The sequence below is a fragment of the Heptranchias perlo genome, chromosome 6 (assembly GCF_035084215.1).
Source record: "Heptranchias perlo isolate sHepPer1 chromosome 6, sHepPer1.hap1, whole genome shotgun sequence".
NCBI lineage: Eukaryota > Metazoa > Chordata > Chondrichthyes > Hexanchiformes > Hexanchidae > Heptranchias > Heptranchias perlo.
In genome coordinates this window covers 15,633,041-15,651,942 of record NC_090330.1, presented here as the reverse complement: position 1 = coordinate 15,651,942, position 18,902 = coordinate 15,633,041, and the positions used below count along the sequence as shown (strand labels likewise).

The window sequence follows — 18,902 nt, the reverse complement described above, 5'->3', positions numbered from 1 at the left end:
CAGAGGGGGAGGTGATGGCGCTTGCTTATTCGATTGGCGGTGGAAAAGTTTTTGGTTTTGTTTCCTATTTTACTTTTGCCACTTGTTATGCTTGGGTACTGCTACTTCTTCCACTGCTGATTTAGGGATTTTGCGTCTAGGATACTCGCTTGCTAATTAGACTCTATGTCCTCTGGATTCCAAAAATATTTAAGGGTGTGTTTTGTTTATTTTTCATTTTGTCAATTCAGGGGAAAGGGGAGGGGGAGAATTTAAAAAAAAACTTGTTCTGTTGCGGGCAGGGGGGAGGAAGAGAGAAGAGGTCACCACTGCCACTTATGAGATTGGGTTGCTTTATCCTCCTCCTTTGGCTTGCAAAACCCAGCTTCAGTTCCTTAACATAATTTTATGGGCTTTCTACTACTATCAGGTCTCTGCTAATCTGGGTTTTCCCTTAGTGAAAACCATTTCACTCTTTGCCTTTGGTTGATTTTTGTCAGGGTGCTGTTTGTTTCATTTGGTATTACACATGCTTCTACAGTTTTAAATTATTTTCTCTGCGATTGGTTGCTGTTGAAGCATTTGCGGGCATACTTTGTTTGCTTTTTATTTTAACTTGAATTATGATTGCTCATGCTGATTAACAGTACTACCTGCTTCACTTGACAGTTCACGTGATGTCACAGTTACTGATTATATTCAGGCACTATTACTTGGAAATTATTCAGGCAGTCATTAAGCTTTAGGTCATGCCTTATTGTTTTCAGTTGGTCACTTAACATTACACCGACAGCTAGTACAGTACCTTTAAAATCCTGAGGCTGCTCACGATTTCTAATATATAGCTAATAATAAATGATTCTTGAACTTACGATCAGTTGGCCTCAAAGAAACCCTTCTTGCCAAAGTGAGATCAATCGATAAAATTCCCTCCCTAGATCCACAGTGTTGTAATCAAAACTCATTCATGCTCCAAAGCATTCTTTCCCAGAACTTGAAATCTGTAGAACTACTTACCCCTCTCAGTTTTCCCATCCTCTTTCTAAAACCCAAACTTGGCATTACCTAAATCAACAACTTTGATTCATGTTGTTGTCCCCACTACTCTTCAATTCACTGTTCAAATCACTCCAGTCAGGATCCCACCCTGCTCATAGCACAAACTGTCCTTCGAGACTTGACCGCGCGGAGTTCTCCTCGACCTCCACAACATTTAACAGTCAACCATGTAATCTTCTTCCATCGTCTCTTCATCGTGGGACTGCCCTTGCATTGTTCCACTTCTACCCGTCCGTCAGTGGAATGGCTTCTCTTCCTGTTCCCTCACTATTGCCTCTGGACTCCCTCTAGAATTTATCCTTAACCCCCTCTTCCTCATCCACATGCTACTCCTCAGCAACATCAGCTGAAGCACAGGGTCAGCTTCCAATTGCATAGTGATGACACTTAGCTCTGCCTCTGCCACTCCTCTTGATCCCATAGCCACCTCCACACAGTGGGGCAGCCTGTACAACAAGTCATAGATAAGTCACAGCTTCCTTGAACTCAGCATTGGGAATGCCAAAGCCATCAATTTCAGCCCCAACGCAATCTCCCTCCCAAGAGGCTGAAGGAAAGTAAACATCTACACCTCTACCAATGACATTACAGGCAGTACAATTGGCTTCAGTTCTTGAGTTGGGAGAGAAGAAAAAAAAACTCAGCTCAAGTAAATGTTACTTCCTTGTTCAAAAAAAGGTGTACGGTTAAATCCAGCAACTACAGGCCAGTCAGTTTAACCTCGGTGGTGGGCAAACTTTTAGAAATGATAATCTGAGACAGAATTAACAGTCACTTGGGAAAGTGTGGATTGATTAGGGAAAGCGTGGATTGATTAGGGAAAGCCAGCACGGATTTGTTAAAGGCAAATCTTGATTAACTAACCTGATAGAGTTTTTTGATGAGGTAACAGAGAGGGTAGATAAAGGCAATGCAGTTGATGTGATGTATATGGACTTTCAAAAGGCGTTTGATAAAGTGCTGCATAATAGGCTTGTCATCAAGATTGAAGCCCATGGAATAAAGGATGCAGTAGCAGCATGAATACAAAATTGGCTAAGTGACAGGAAACATAGTAGTAAACAGCAAAAATGAACTAAAGGATTAATTAAGAAAGGGAAGATAGATTATGAAAATAAATTAGCACAAAATATAAAAAGATAGCAAGAGTTTCTACAGTTATATAAAAAGAAAAAAGGGTGGCTACAGCAAACGTAGGTCCCTTAGAGGATGAGACCGGGAAATTAATGGTGGGAAACATGGAGATGGCAAAAATGCTGAACAAATATTTTGTTTCAGTATTTACGGTAGAGGACACTAAGACTATCCCAACACTGGACAAACAGGGGGCTCTGGGGGGGGGGGGGGGGGGGGGGGGCGGAGGAGCTAAATACGATTAAAATCACTAAGGAATTGGTACTCAGTAAATTAATGGGACTCAAGGCGGATAAATCCCCTGGACCTGATGGCTTACATCCCAGGGTCTTGAGGGAAGTGGCAGTAGGGATTGTGGATGCTTTGGTAGTAATTTTCCAAAATTCTCTGGACTTGGCAAAGGTCCCGGCAGATTGGAAAACTGCTAATGTAACACCCTTATTTAAAAAGGGTAGTAGGCAGAAGGCTGGAAATTATAGACCAGTTAGCCTAACATCTGTGGTGGGTAAAATTTTGGAGTCTATTATTAAGGAGACAGTAGCAGAACATTTGGATAAACATAATTTAATAGGACAAAGTCAGCATGGCTTTACGAAGGGGAAGTCATGTCTGACTAATTTGCTTGAGTTCTTTGAGGACATAACGTACAGGGTGGATAAAGGGGAACCAGTGGATGCAGTGTATTTAGACTTCCAGAAGGCATTCGACAAGGTGCCACATAAAAGATAATTGCTCAAGATAAAGAATCACTGGATTGGGGGTAATATTCTGGCATGGGTGGAGGATTGGTTATCTAACAGGAAGCAGAGAGTTGGGATAAATGGTTCATTCTCGGACTGGCAACCAGTAGCCAGTGGTGTTCCGCAGGGATCGGTGCTGGGTCCCCAACTCTTTACAATCTATATTAACGATTTGGAGGAGGGGACCGAGTGCAACATATCAAAGTTTGCAGATGATACAAAGATGGGAGGGAAAGTGGAGAGTGAGGAGGACATAAAAAACCTACAGGGGGATTTAGACAGGCTGGGTGAGTGGGCGGAGATTTGGCAGATGCAATACAATATTAGAAAATGTGAGGTTATGCACTTTGGCAGGAAAAAAGAGAGCAAGTTATTATCTTAATGGCAAGAAACTGGAAAGTACTGCAGTACAAAAGGGATCTGGGGGTCCGAGTGCAAGAAAATCAAAAAGTTAGTATGCAGGTGCAGCAGGTGATCAAGAAGGCCAACGGAATGTTGGCTTTTATTGCTCGGGGGATAGAATATAAAAACAGGGAAGTATTGGTGAGACCGCACCTGGAATACTGCATACAGTTTTGGTCTCCATACTTAAGACATACTTGCTCTCGAGGCAGTACAAAGAAGGTTCACTCGGTTAATCCCGGGGATGAGGGGGTGGACATATGAGGAGAGGTTGAGTAGATTGGGACTCTACTCATTGGAGTTCAGAAGAATGAGAGGCGATCTTATTGAAACATATAAGATTGTGAAGGGGCTTGATCGGGTGGATGCGGTAAGGATGTTCCCAAGGATGGGTGAAACTAGAACGAGGGGGCATAATCTTAGAATAAGGGGCTGCTCTTTCAAAACTGAGATGAGGAGAAACTTCTTCACTCAGAGGGTAGTAGGTCTGTGGAATTTGCTGCCCCAGGAAGCTGCATCATTAAATAAATTTAAAACAGAAATAGACAGTTTCCTAGAAGTAAAGGGAATTAGGGGTTACGGGGAGCGGGCAGGAAATTGGATATGAATTTAGATTTGAGGTTAGGATCAGATCAGCCATGATCTTATTGAATGGCGAAGCAGGCTCGAGGGGCCGATTGGCCTACTCCTGCTCCTATTTCTTATGTTCTTATGAACAGTTGTTTTTCAGACTGGAGGGAGGTGTACAGTGGTGTTCCCCTGGGGTAGGTTTTAGGACCACTGCTTTTCTTGATATATATTAATGACTTGGACTTGAGTGTACAGGGCACAATTTCAAAATTTGCAGATGACACAAAACTTGGAAGGGCAGTCAACAGTGAGGAGGATAGTGATAGACTTCAAGAGGATATAGAAGGGCTGGCGGAATGAGCAGGCACGTCGCAGATGAAATTTAATGCAGAAAAATGCAAAGTGATACATTTCGGTAGGAAGAATGAGGAGAGGCAATATAAACTAGAGGGCACAATTCTAAAAGGGGTACAGGAGCAGAGATCTGGGGGCATATGTGCACAAATCATTGAAGGTGGCAGGGAGATTGAGAAAGCAGTTAAAAAAGCATACGGGATCCTGGGCTTTATAAATAGAGGCATAGAGTACAAAAGCAAGGAAGTCATGATGAACCTTTATAAAACACTGGTTCGACCACAACCGGAGTATCGTGTGCAGTTCTGTGTACCGCACTTTAGGAAAGATGTGAAGGCCTTAGAGAGGGTGCAGAAAAGATTTACTAGAATGATTCCAGGGATGAGGGACTTTAGTTACGTGGACAGACTGGAGAAGCTGGGGTTGTTCTCCTTGGAGCAGAGAAGATTGAGGGGAGATTTGATAGAGGTATTCAAAATCATGAAGGGTCTAGACAGAAGAGAGAGAGAAACTGTTCCCATTGGCTGAAGGGTCAAGAACCAAAGGACATAGATTGAAGGTGATTGGCAAAGGAACTAAAGGTGACATGAGGAAAAACTTTTACGCACGAGTCGTTATGATCTGGAGTGCCCTGCCGGTGGAGGGAAGGGGGTGGTGAAGGCAGATTCAATCGTGGCTTTCAAAAGGTAACTGAATAGGTACTTGAAAGCAAAAAAATTGCAGGGCTGTGGGGATAGGGCAGGGGAATGGGACTAGTTGGATTGCTCTTGCATAGAGCCGGCACAGACTCAATGGGACAAATGGCCTACTTCCATGCTGTAACCTATGATTCCATTCTAAGTTCCCATCCCTGATCACTATCCAGGCAGCCCTGCAGGAAGGGAGGAGATTTGGATGCCGTGCCCACCCCCCCACTGAACAGTCAGCCAACACTCAAAGGAAAAATGGCCACTTGAGCAAGTTTGGAGTCCACCTGGAATCCCAGCAAGAGAGAAGAGGGGAGCAGAGAATATTGGTGCTGATAGTGAAAATCACTAAATAAAAGTACTTTAAAGATTGAATTACATTAGATTATCTGATAACAGTAACTATGGTACACTGTTGTGACAAAATTCTCAGTAATCAGCAAACCTTTTCTCCTGTTGACTGGGCACATTTCTAATTCAAATACAAAATTCTAGACTACCAAATTACTTTCCATTGCTTTCCCAGCATAAAATTCCTGATCTTGACATCGGTATGACTGAAATCTCTCAAGTTTACAAATAAAAGCACTATTGTTCATAGTGTGAATAGAAATTATATTTGGATTCCAATTAAAAGTTTTTTGCTGTTTAAAGTTAGACTTGGATTTGTCATTGTCTGGCGGAAAAACCCAAGATACTTACGTTTTCTGTTGATATGAACTGAGGCCCATGTCGGACTCCGTCTGTAAATACACAAAAATATACTCAATACAGTCAATCTCTAAACTGCACATTTTTTACCTGCACTTGTAACAGTTCTCAGAAGATAAGTATTTTCAAGCTGTAATAAGGCACATGTTGGTTAGTGAACACTCCCTACATGATATAAATTCAGCCTTACAGACATAAGACAGACTGGTGAAATGGGCTGACATATGGCAGATGAAATTTAAGGCAGAAGGGTGAAGTGATACATTTTGGTAGGAAGAATGAAGAAAGGCATTATAAACTAAATGGTACAATTCTAAAGGGGGTGCAGGAACAGAGACCTGGGGGTGTATGTACACAAATCTTTGAAGGTGGCAGGACAAGTTGAGAAGGTTGTTAAAAAAGCATATGGGATCCTGGGCTTTATTAATAGAGGCATAGAGTACAAAAGCAAGGAAGTTATGCTAAACCTTTATGAAACGCTGGTTAGGCCTCAGCTGGAATATTCTATTCAATTCTGTGCACCGCACTTTAGGAAGGATGTCAAGGCCTTAGAGAGGGTGCAGAAGAGATTTACTAGAATGGTACCAGGGATGAGGGACTTCAGTTATGTGGAGAGACTGGAGAAACTGGGGTTGTTCTTAGAGCAGAGAAGGTTATGGGGAGATTTGACAAAGGTGCTCAAAATCATGAATGGTTTTGATAGAGTAAATAAGGAGAAATTGTTTCCAGTGGTAAAAGGGTCAGTAACTTGTGGATACAGATAGGTGGTGGAAGCAGATTCAATAATAACTTTCAAAAGGGAACTGGATAAATACTTGAAGGAAAAAAAACTTAAGGGCTATGGGCAAAGAGCAGGGAGTGGGACTAATTGGATAGCTCTTTCAAAGAGCTGGCACAGGCACATTGGGCCAAACAGCCTCTTCCTGTGCTATACTTACTACGATACAATGGACAGTGACTTATCCTGCAGCTCATGTTTTTGAACCCAGTTTCTGCTGTTACTATTTTAACTCTATGAGCAGCATCAATTTAAAAACGAACCCAACACAGACAATGCTCACAAGTCACAAAAACACTTACTGTCAGACAATGATAACACTACATAGAACATTATACTTGGGTATATTAGTGCTGTGAAATTAAATTCAATAAATCTGGCAATTTGTGGGCTGGCATGAGAAATAAAATGAACATGAAAACTACTGGCTGGTCGTAAAAACCCAAACTGGTTCACTAATGTCATTCAGGAAGGGAGCCTGCCACCTCTACCTGGTCTGGCCTACACATGGTTCCAGTCCCATACATGGTTGACTCTTAATGGGCACTAAATTGGCCAAGCATGCCACTCAAAATGTAAAAAGATCGCTATGAGGCAAGAATGCCCGCCAGCCACTTCACTGGCAATTAGGGATGGGCAATTATTGCAGTTATGTCAGCATTGTCTACATTCCAACAAACACATGGGGAAAAACCAACACAGTTAGCCACACCACCTGAAACATCACAGTATGTCTTCCACTCTCTACCATGCATGGTCCGCACAATAATCACAAACTAATTTAAGAAATAACTTCCCATAAGAGCGGGGATATGGGACTAACTGGATTGCTCTTACAATGAGTCGGCATGGGCTCGATAGGCCGAACGGGCTCCTTCTGGCTGTAGCCATTCTATGAAAAACTCTATAAACTACATTTAAAAATAGCAAATCATTGTGGGTTAGGATAGATACAATATTGATCCAACTAGCAAACATTATAACAGTCATGATCTTGTTGCTCAGGAATTATGGAATCAGGTTCATACATTAAGTAATCAATGTTCTCATTAGAACCAGATTCTTGCATTAGATAATCAATTCTCACTAACATTTCAGTAAAGCATAAATTATGTAAATTTGTGTAGTATGTCCATTTAAACGGTGAAAAATATGCAATTATGCATTCTATGGTTGCACACTCAGGCTGTGTCTGGAGAGGGCATTTTGAGGTAAGGAAGAGACACGTGAAGTACTGTTGGTAATAGGTCTGAGATTGGTGATGTGGGAGCAGTATGAAGTGCTGAATTAAGATGATCAAGTGTGTCATACAATATTAAAGCATACCGGTTTAAATGCAATTTCCTCTACCTTGTTTTAGTACCAATACAGTTAAAATCTGGCAAGAATACTCCATATAACAATACTGCCCCCATGTACCTTCTATATATACCGAGCAGAATATCGCACTGCATAATATCCTCTATACAAGTCAGCCTTCATTTTGTAGCTTTCTTCACAATAGGAAATGTTCAGAAACTCAAATCTTACCACCTCCATACACATTTCCTGGTTACACAAACTTCCTCTTTACCTGAACTTCCTGCCCACCACATTAAAAGACATTTCAGCTGGCAAGCAAACTTGTCCTATGTTTGCTGCAGGCAATGAAACACCAGCTGGTTTCCCATTAATATTGCAATATTTCCTGAATTACAGGAATCTGCAACAAATACTCATTTCAAAACACTAGCTTTAGGCTTCAACTATCAATATTCCCACTTCTTCGCCTTTTATACTTTTTTAAAAAAAAATTGTAAATTGTTCCTCATTCTCCTTCATTTGTTGCAAAATCCATTGGTCTGGACTGCTTGTAAACCTCTGCTCTAAATTTTAGCTGGTTAAAGTGTGCTAAAGAACAAGTCATGGAAAACGAGAAAGAAAATTACTTGGATACGGTCACCATTTTCAAACTATAAATAGATAATTTGGGGTGAATAAAACTGATGCTCATTAACGGCCAAGAAACGCTGCATTTCTATGCCTCCAATAGCAGAGGATTAGGCTTCTCCTCAACTGTATTCAACCAAACTTTTGGTGCATCAATGATGTGTCAGTTGAAGTTTTTTTTTGATGCTCACTGGCTTTAGTATCATCCTCTTGTACCAGTTCTAAACACACACGTGTCCAAAGTTCCATAATGCCAAAATATCAATTTGCTGCAGCCTTGGGTAACTGTCCCACATTAATTTCATTTTTGGGTGGCTCTCATGCAAGATAGCTTCCAGTTTATATTAATGAACTATGACCTTACAAGAGCTTGCTAAACTTACTGAAAAATTGATGGGAACATTTCATGGAATCTATAAGCTCCAGAAACAGGCACTATTTACATTACTGGATTGGTCATAGAAGCCACAATTGTACAAATGGCATCACGCATCTACCCAAAATAATTTTACATGCATAGTCGTTCTGTCTGAAAACAAGCGGCAAAATAAATCCAATGCAACAATTCCCACCAACCAGGTTTTGAACTCTCCACTCAATGCTGGCCTTCATTCGGTTACATTTTCAACTAGATTGCACATTTTTTTACTTATAAACACAACTAAATTATGTAATTTTAAAAAAGTACAAAGGTACATTGTTAAGTTCAAGCAACCAGTTTGCAGCCACAATTAACAGCAGTACGAGTATTTATAATCTGGCCATTTGCAGCAATGTAGTAAGCTGTGGGAGGCTCTGGAGGTACCATGGCATATTGTGGTGTTAATGAGCAGTTTTTAAGATAAGTTTTATTCATGTCACAAGAAAACAAAAAAGATTGCAACATAACTTTACTTTAATTTTTTTTTTGAAATGCTCATCTCCAACTATGTTTTCATAGAGTCCAATAATGGCATGGCCTAATGGCCTATGTGACTCATTTGATTGCAAGGCTAGCAGTCATAATTTTACAAGAAGTTAGAGGTAGACAGCTGGAGGACGGGATTACGAAAAAAAGAACATGCAGCAAATGCAATTTTGCATGAAAGGGAAACAGGAAAATCAGTGAATTAGTGTAGGAAAATCAAGAATGAAGAAATTAACTAAAACACCTTTTGAAAGGGAAAAAAGCCTATACCTCTCAATGTGCAGAGCGACTCATCACACATATGGGATTAAATTTCATGGATTACACTTTTTTTTAAATTGGAGATTAAAAATACAAGTGCTCTGTAGGAAACCTAGATACACATGCGGAACTATAAAAATTACAAAATATGACATAAAACTGCAAAAGATGTTGGGTTTAAAAATGATCCTTTTAGAATCACAGTAAATCTCCCAGTTTTCAGTGCATGTTTAAAGTGAAGTAGTCATGGTTAATATTAACACTCAATTATTTTGAAATTTTAAAAATTAGGTTCACAGTTCTCACCTATTGTAATATTTTTGGACCAGATAATCATTTACGCCTGATTCTTAATCTTGTCTTTTGATTAAAATTTTAAGTCAAACATGATCACAAAAACATTTTAGTTCAAAAATCTTAGATACTCAAAAATTATGCAAGAGGAAAGATTATTACAGTTTAAAAGGATCTATATCTGAAATTTGTCATTACTTCAATATTTGTGAATTATCTCAAGTCATCATTTAAAGTGCCATATCTTACGCAACCAATATGTAATTTAGATACCAATAATTCCAATCTGAAAGACACCTGTTTGTAATATTATTCCTTGGCCAATCAACAGAAAATGTTATATTACATAAAAGGATGGTGAATTCCATTGTATTTTGTCACTAGAAAAAGCCTGATATTCTACAAGGCTGTCAATGGTCATTTCGTCACAAAAGAGAAACTAAGGCACCAAAGTTTAAATAAGAAAACCATAGAATGAGAAAATACTGAATGGGTGACAGAGGATTATGAGGTGAATGCCAAATCATCGGGTACAGATGATTTCATCCTAACAATTGGGATTACTGCTCTATAATTCACCACCCCCCCCCCCCCCCCCACCTTAGTAACTAGTCAAACAATACAAACTTTACAAATGCCATGGATAAAATTAATCAGCGGCGAGTCTCGTTATTCATTTAATCATGCATTACTAGGTTTAAAGTGACGCTGCGCAAAGCACTTAAGTTTTTTTTTAAAAATTAAACTTTGGGCAGGATCCTGAGAAGGCAAGTAAATTTTGCAACTTATTTTTGTTTACTTTGATAAAATCTACATGTGCTTACAAACCAAGATACAATTTGACATGTAATTACATACCTGTAACAAGCCTCCTTCACCAAAGTGCAGTATTTCAATTATGTTTTCTGACTGGATAAATGCTGGAAAGAAAAGAAAAAGTTTAAATATTTTTTCATTCATTCTCAGTACATTCGGATGTGAAACATCATGATCTGGTGCCAGAATAAGGTGACAAAGCAAGTTGCTAAGCAAGATTATGTCATAATAGTATAGGGTCACCCCCTAAACTCATGTTGTACAGTAGTATGCCTGTTGCTCATCAAGATTGCTCTCTTTGAATCTGTTATAGCTGTTAAATCAAGTGATGTCATAATGGATAAGATACTATTTAAAAATCGAATCTCACTAATCCAGGGTTACAGATCCTAGGACCACAGGTACTACATTTGTGGATATATTCCACATTGGTTTTGCACAATGGCTTTGCAGTGGGCAGACAGCAACAGTAAACCCATCTGATCAGGTAGCAGTAAAATAAAATTACTGATACTACTGCATACTTCCACTGAATTATCAGAGGTCAGACTGGACCCAGAAATACACAATTTCTGACATAAAGCATAGCTAATTTGCGCATTCTGAATCAGTGCTAATGTAAACAAAGACCCATCACAGCAATTTTGTTTCCAACACATGCCAGAATAACCTATGACCTAGATTATCCAATCAAATTATTCTATTTATTGCACCCCCTTGCTAGCTACTATGAACTCTTGCTGCAATTATAGATCAGAACCACCCTGCTGAAGGGACAATAAAGAGCAGCTTATTTCAATAAAAATAACCTGCCTCCTTACATTAGAAGTTGTTAATCACATTTGTTAACATGTTAAAATGTAACTTTCAATTAATGCTCCAGATTTTTGGGTAAATTTCTGCTGGTTAATCCAAGCTTTGAAAAACATTCTGTAGTAATTTTACGTGGTAAATTCCAACAACAACCTTTCAATTCAGTTAATGGTGAACAAAAATATTAACAGCTAGCTTCTCCTTTCACATGTTTATATACAAGTCCGATAACAGCGACATTTCATTTGCACAGGCTTTATAAATTTCTATGCCTTTGTTCAAAGAAGATAGAAGTTCTGAAACAAACATCTGAAAACAATAAACCCTTAAAAAAAAAAGCAACTGATTTAATAATTTCCAGCATAATCACAGCTACATTGTTCACTATTTTATTTGATCCATTGATGGCTGGTCGACAATGCTGTTAAGTCTACCAGCACCAATAAATCTCTTTCTCAAACCTCCACTAATTCCCACCATTCATGGAGTATACATGCCACTCATTTTTCTTCCAAAATGCAATATTTTACACATCAGATTTGATCTGCCATTTATGCATCTTTTAAATTTACTTTGTAGGTTCTTGGCAAATCTTCAGATTCGGCCACAGTAGAAGCAAAGAAACTTCAATTTAGACTGATCAGAGAGCAAAACAAAATATCAAAATAGGCCTCAGGTGAGACTAGATTCATCCCCACAGAACGGTGGATTTGTGGGACAGGCTGCCAGCTGAAGCGGTCAAGGATGAGTCGATCAACTCCTTTAAACAGTAGCAGGATAAATACCTAGGTGAGAGTGAAGTTGAAAGTTAAAAGGTGTGGCACAAGATAATCAAATACTCCACAGGACACAATGGTTCCTACAATGCCAGCATGGGGGAATGGGGGGCAGATACTGACAATGGGCCAAATGGCTTTTCGATACTAAAATTCTATGGGATAGATTTTCAAAACTAACATTACGAATGAGCTGCACATTATACAAACCAATTTTCATTTCCATCGATTTCAATAACGGGTGGCTGAACCACATCGCCAATTTTACAGCTTTAGGCAGCAAGTTGAAAAATCTACCCCAATGAATTCTTTGAAACACCAAGAATGATACCAACACTGGGGGTGGGGAAAAAAGAGGGGTGGAGAAAAATGAAAGATTAGGAATGTTGTCTGTGGAGGACAGGAAGCCAGGTTGAATACTGGAGAGGGGGCGATGGGTGAAAATTATAGAATTTTCTTCTTACAATCTTTGAGGGTCAGAGGATGTTTACGCAGAACTAGCAGCAGATTAAATGGGTAGGGTAGAGTCCAAGATTTAGATTGTACAAGGTCTGTAAAAGGGCAATTGAAAGGCTGGATGGCCTTTTCTCTCCTCATGCTTTATGTTCCAAATGCACAGATAAGAATGTAACAGAGCTTAATAATTGTAATCTATACTTTGATCATTTACACATGTTGCAATAATTTAAAGTTATAGTGTGGGTCAGAATACGGTTGTTCTGTGAATTTACAACTAAATTTAGATTTCCTTTTCAAAATGCATGCAAATCATGTTAAGTAACATTTCACTGTCCAATAAATCCCTGTGAAAAACAGATCTCCACAGATTCTTTAAGTCTTCAGCAAATAGAATGTGAATTCCTGCATTACATTTTATATCATTTGTAAAGCTTTATTTCTCTGCACTTTGAACTGAAGTTTTGCTAACACTTAAGAATTCTAGCCGAAGATAGATTAATTGCTGGTTATCAGACAGTTACAAACGCACAATTGAAAAGCCACGTTCTCCAAGTTAATATTTGCAAGCCTGAAACCAGCTATCGTGGCTCCTGCCAAAATCTCCACTGCTTACCTCCCAATTCCAGGCCCCTTCCTGGGCTGCTCACTTAAGCTGAATTTAACCATGCATTACTTTAGTTTCTTATGTGACCCCAAGATGAACTTCAACGTCCACATCCTCTCCATCACTAAAACTACCCACTTCACCTTCGTAATATCACCTACTTCCATCCTTACCGTACCCCTACTGTGGTCATCGCTAGGCTCAATTTTTCCAACACTTCACCCTAGCCCGAGTTCTACCGACAAAAGCTTCAACTTATTGAAAAGTCTGTTGTTTGTTTCCCATCTTGCATTAAAAGTCCTGCAGGTGTACCTTGATTAGTTTCGTGGCACAACACACTGAATTCAAAATCCTTACCCTGTTTTACAAATTCCTCCCTATTTCTGCAACCTCCTCCAGCTCTGTGCACACCCTCTGATTTTCTGACTCTAGTCTCCTGTGCTTCTCACCTCTCTTCACTTTGGCCCTACATTCCAACACTCTCCCAAAATCCTCCATCTTGTTACCTTTTTTCAAAAGCCCCCTCAAAGCCTATGTGTTCAAATATGCCTTTGGTTACCTCAACAATCGACTGCTCCTCCACATCTGGTTTTTCTTTTCTCTGCTAAGCACTTTGGGACATTTACTATGTTAAAGGAGCTAAAAGCACACGTTCTTCACAGAAGTAGATCAATTTCACTGCATAAAGCAATATTTATGGGTGTGCAAATGATTTCTAATTCCATTTCATACTCTTACCCTATTTTAATTAAACCAAATACACTACAATGCCAACACAACTGATAAAGCATGCATTGTTCCTGTTCAGCTGCTTATCGCTACCACTAATCTTCAATTAGTTTCCGAAAGCTTTGGACACATTGTTAACTGCATACCAAAAATATGCCATGTGAAAAGCTACATTAAAGTACTTCAATGTTCCATAGTTAGTCATGAAACCAATGGACTTGTGCACCTCAGTTTTCCTTCAGTATTGGTTTCCTGCCAACAGCAATCTTCAACAGTAGTTAGTACTTGTTCATTCCAGTCAAGTGGAAACCAGTTTGGCGGTGTAAAAAATCTTAGGGCTAAATACAACAATGTACGTTTATATTGCGTTTTTAACGAAGTAAAACACCCCAAAGTGCTTCACAGGAAGGAGCATTATCAAACAAAATTTGACACCGAGCCACATAAGATGAAATTAGGACAGGCGACCAAAAGCTTGGTCAAAGAGGTAGGTTTTAAGGACCGTCTTAAAAGGAGGAGAGGCGGAGATGCTTAGGGAGGGAATTCCAGAGCTTTAGGGCCTAGGCAGGTGAAGGCACAGGCATCAACGATGGAACGATTAAAATCGGGGATGTGCAAGAGGCCAGAATTGGAGGAGCGCAGAGATCTCGGCAGGTTGTAGGGCTGGAGGTGGTTACAGAGATACGGAGGGGTGAGGCCATGGAGGGATTTGAAAACAAAGATGAGAATTTTAAAATCTAGGTGTTGCCGGATTATAGAATCATAGAAGTTACAACATGGAAATTATATACAGACATTTCCATTTCTTTAATATAGAAACAATGGATTGGGAGACTCCTCATGCCACAGATCCCTTCAACAAAAATCAAAAGAACTGCAGATACTGGAAATCTGAAATTAAAATAGGAAATGCTAGAAACACTCAGCAGGTTAGGAAGCATGTAAAGAGAACAGACGAGTTAACATTTCAGGCATGGACCCTTCATGAACACCTTCAGATACAGACTTGCTGGATTCAGAATCAATATATTAAAAAAAAAGCTAAAGCAGTGGGGGTGGGGGGGAAAGAGAAACAACATTATATTTAACTTAATGCACAATTTAAAAATTGGCTCATCAATAATTCAGTGTTCTACCCTTAAAAGAAACAAGAAGTGAAAAATGTGGACATGATTTTTTGTTCCTTGGTAACCTACTACAAATTGCAATGTGATATATACCCTTGGATAAATTACATGCTTTTGGAAGAATGTCATTTTTGATATACCATTGCTACAACAGATGGGTAATGTAAATAAAGTGACTACGAAAAAAAAACTCTTTTCCAAACATTAATCATAGAAACAGGCAAAATATGGTAACAGAGGACCATCCCTAACCTTGATGAATTGCTCAGATTTCTTCAATTGTCTTGTATTCCAAACAAATCCAATCTAGTCCTAACTGACTCCAACTGTGGTGCAAGAATCAACAGCTATGTTAAAACAAAAAAAGTTTTACTTGTGATTTGGGCAAATTTCAATGAAAATTGCTCCACAACATGTCGCAACTCAAAAGTGTGCCTGTCTGCAACAAAATAGCTGCTCCAGCAACTAATCAACAAAGCAGGGTTTTGAAAGCTTTGATGTCCAAAAAAATGCAGAAATAAGTCTTTTGGGGGTCTTAATTATGTAAAGGCTAGTGCAAACAATCATATCAGTGTCCAGGACACTCGAGATCTCCACAGCAAATCATCAAAGCATGGTATTAGCAGTGAAGTTAGTGTAATTCATTCTTGGGGTTTTTTTTTGAAGAAGCAAACTGCTACATCACAATCTGATCTGGGTCATCAAAATGGCTTCGTTGAACTACATATAGAATACTGAATACCCAAGAGTGAGCCACAAGGCTATTATCTAAACATAAGGGCTCGGGTGACAACAAATTAAGAGTAAAACAAGTGCTTCAGAAAAATCACAATCCTGATTAGGTTACATTACAGGAAAACATTAAGTTTCACTCAATAATCATCATCAAATGACATTCATGAACTCTGAAGGGGGTTGACTGATTTTTACATGCACAGTATGGTTGACTAGAGCTCAAAAACAGGGGTACAGATGCAACAAAATATTGAGAAATTCTCTTATTGGAATTTATTAGCTGAGCAATAAGAGACTATCAGGTTACCTCGCGTCCTTGAGAGCTACATCTATGCAATAGATCTATGCCACATTGCAAAGTTGTGAATGCCCTCGTTTTACAGGTTATTAAATACAAACAGACAACAAAAGTGAAGCCATTAAAACTGGAAGTATTTAAGTCTTTATGATGCCTGAATTCTGGCAACTGGATATCTGGGCAACTCCCAACATACACAATCGATCCTTTTGAGAATAGGTAACAGCCAGTTATGAAGGAGGTGTGAGGCTAATTAGTTCTAAAGTCAAAACAGTGTTTTAAAAACAGGATTCTGAAAATTGTTCTGGTGTCAATAAAAGGAAGAGTGTAGATAGAAAACTAAGAGTTTCAGGATAGAGAGGGACAGACATACAGACTACTGACAATTCACTGTGTGTCAAAATGTTATGAACTTTCCAATAATTTGAATTAAGCAACGTAGTACAGCAAAATGGATAATTAGTGCTAAAAAAAAATGGAATGAGATAACTTCAATTCAGCAACTGAATTAAGGGCAGATGGTACATTAATTTAATAAAACAGCTGACATGCTCACAACACAAAGACCAAGTCACATTTACAAAAAACATTTATTTATTTTTTTTTAGGAACAAGATACTGGAAGTTTCATACAAATTTACAGAGAGCACCACATAACTGGGGGTGATCACCAGGGCAATAATTTAAATACAATAGCAATTCCATAATAGATTTAACAATATTACACTACATCTTTCCAAAAACCCCAACCATGAGCTCAACAAAACTATTCTTTTCAGTCTGCCCTGTAATAATTAGAAGGGGGTTTCTTATACCAAATGTGTTCATCTTACCGAAACAAATGGTTTAAAAATCAATGCTTCCTATCCCGCGGAGGTAAGGAAATTATCCAATTGAAAACCAAAGACCAAAGTGACACGAGGAAGGTCAGGCTGCACTACAAGTGTTCTGCACCCACTCACATCAATGGACAAAAACTCACACCTTGCTTTGGCAAAGAATCAGCACATGCAGAGACTCCAAATTTCAAGGCATGTTGTGACAGGAGGTTCAATAGCACAGATAAGGTATGTGAAGATCAGAACAACAGTAATGTTAGATAGTTCTTCAGAAGTAACCCAATCACATTATGACATGCTTTCAGTGGTAATGCAGTTAAGAAAGCATGCCAAGGAGATCAACAGCCACACCCATCAAGATGTCACTGCCATAGCTGCAGGAATGTTGCACATAACTGACAATGACTGTGGGGAACTGTCTTCATAGGCTCCACGTCAGCAGAGAGGCTAATAGAGCTGTGCCACCTACTGCAAGAATACCTGCAGTTAACATGCAACAAAGGGCTGACACATGAAGTGAGTTAATAGTCAAGCTGTGGCCTCCAACCAGTCCCAGATATTGTGCAATGCTGACCTACGGGGATGGTGCCATGGGCCAAACAGGTCATCAGCATTTACTGTTTTACTGAAATTTAAGAAATGAAAATCTAAAAAATGAACAAAAGAGATAGTTGGGAGCACAAACATGTGTTGCCACAGTAATAAAGAGTTTGAATTTTTGATCTCACCTGTCTGTTTTACAGCAGTGCCAGTTGAGGCCAGGCATTTCACAGGGGGATAAAAATAAAGCAATTCAAAGCTGCTGTTTTGCCTCCTGGAAACCAGCTCAGAATAGTGTTGGCAGAACTTGGGAGTAGATTAGTTGCCCACTTTCTTTTTTAATTCGTTCATGGGATGTGGGTGCCGCTAGCAAGGCCAGCATTTATTGCCCATCCCTAATTGCCGTTGAGAAGGTGGTGGTGAGCCGCCTGCTTGAGCAACTGAGTGGCTTGCTAGGCCATTTCAGAGGGCGATTAAGAATCAGCTACATTGCTGTGGATCTGGAGTCACATATAGGCCAGACCGGGTAAGGATGGCAGGTTTCCTTCCCTAAAGGACATTAGCGAACCAGATGGGTTTTTACGACAATCCGGTAGTTTCATGGCCACCATTACTGAAACTAGAATTTTTTTATTCCAGATTTTAAAAAATTTAAATTTATTGAATTTAAATTCCCCAGCTCCAGATTATTAGTCCAGGCCTCTGGATAACCATTATGCTACCGTACCCACCATAAGGGTATGACTTTTGGAAGATCAGGGGACTTGGGGAGCGAAAGCAATAATGCCCAATGGTCTGTCCCAAGTTTGCTTTATGCTGATTTAAATAGTGTCATTTCTAGTGCCTTTTTTTTCTTCCCACTGCCAGACTTTGCCTGCATTTTTTTTCAAAAGTGTAATAGCATCTTCAAACAAAACTGCAGGAATTCCATAACAGCGAACAAAGCAACCTGGTGGTTGAATTCCTTATTGTAATCAATAGCATTAGCCATGAATCTCCTTTAACAGTTGCTTAAAAATGTAATACAGGGCTTTAAGCAACTGAGCTATAAATTGGTATTCATGAATATATGCATGTACATAAGGGTGCATGGTTCCAAGGGAGCACTGCAACTGATAAAAATTACGATTAGATTTTGTGATGAATACTGTATAGAAAGCAGCAATAAACCAATACCATATAAATCCTCTGCTTCCATAGCACAGCGAGTGTCATGGTCAGTGTAATAGCACAATTACAATTCTGGAATCTCACTGACGTAACCTTTTATTTTCATGGGGTTTTCCATTTTGCTTATTTCATGAGGTAAACAATTCCATGCTAAACCCAAACAAGACTGATTGTAGCCAGTAAACACATGGT

At 39.3% G+C, this 18,902-nt stretch overlaps 1 protein-coding gene across 1 annotated transcript in view; it reads right to left on the bottom strand.

The window, feature by feature from the left end:
* tmem131 (transmembrane protein 131) overlaps positions 1 to 18,902 on the bottom strand; it is a 175,344-nt gene that overhangs the window by 109,587 nt on the left and 46,855 nt on the right. Inside the window, exons 2-3 of the mRNA XM_067985799.1 lie at positions 10,663 to 10,724; positions 5,627 to 5,667 (exon numbers count right to left, since the gene is read on the bottom strand). Of these exons, the coding sequence (XP_067841900.1) occupies positions 5,627 to 5,667; positions 10,663 to 10,724 (103 nt within the window). The remainder of the gene's footprint in view (positions 1 to 5,626; positions 5,668 to 10,662; positions 10,725 to 18,902) is intronic.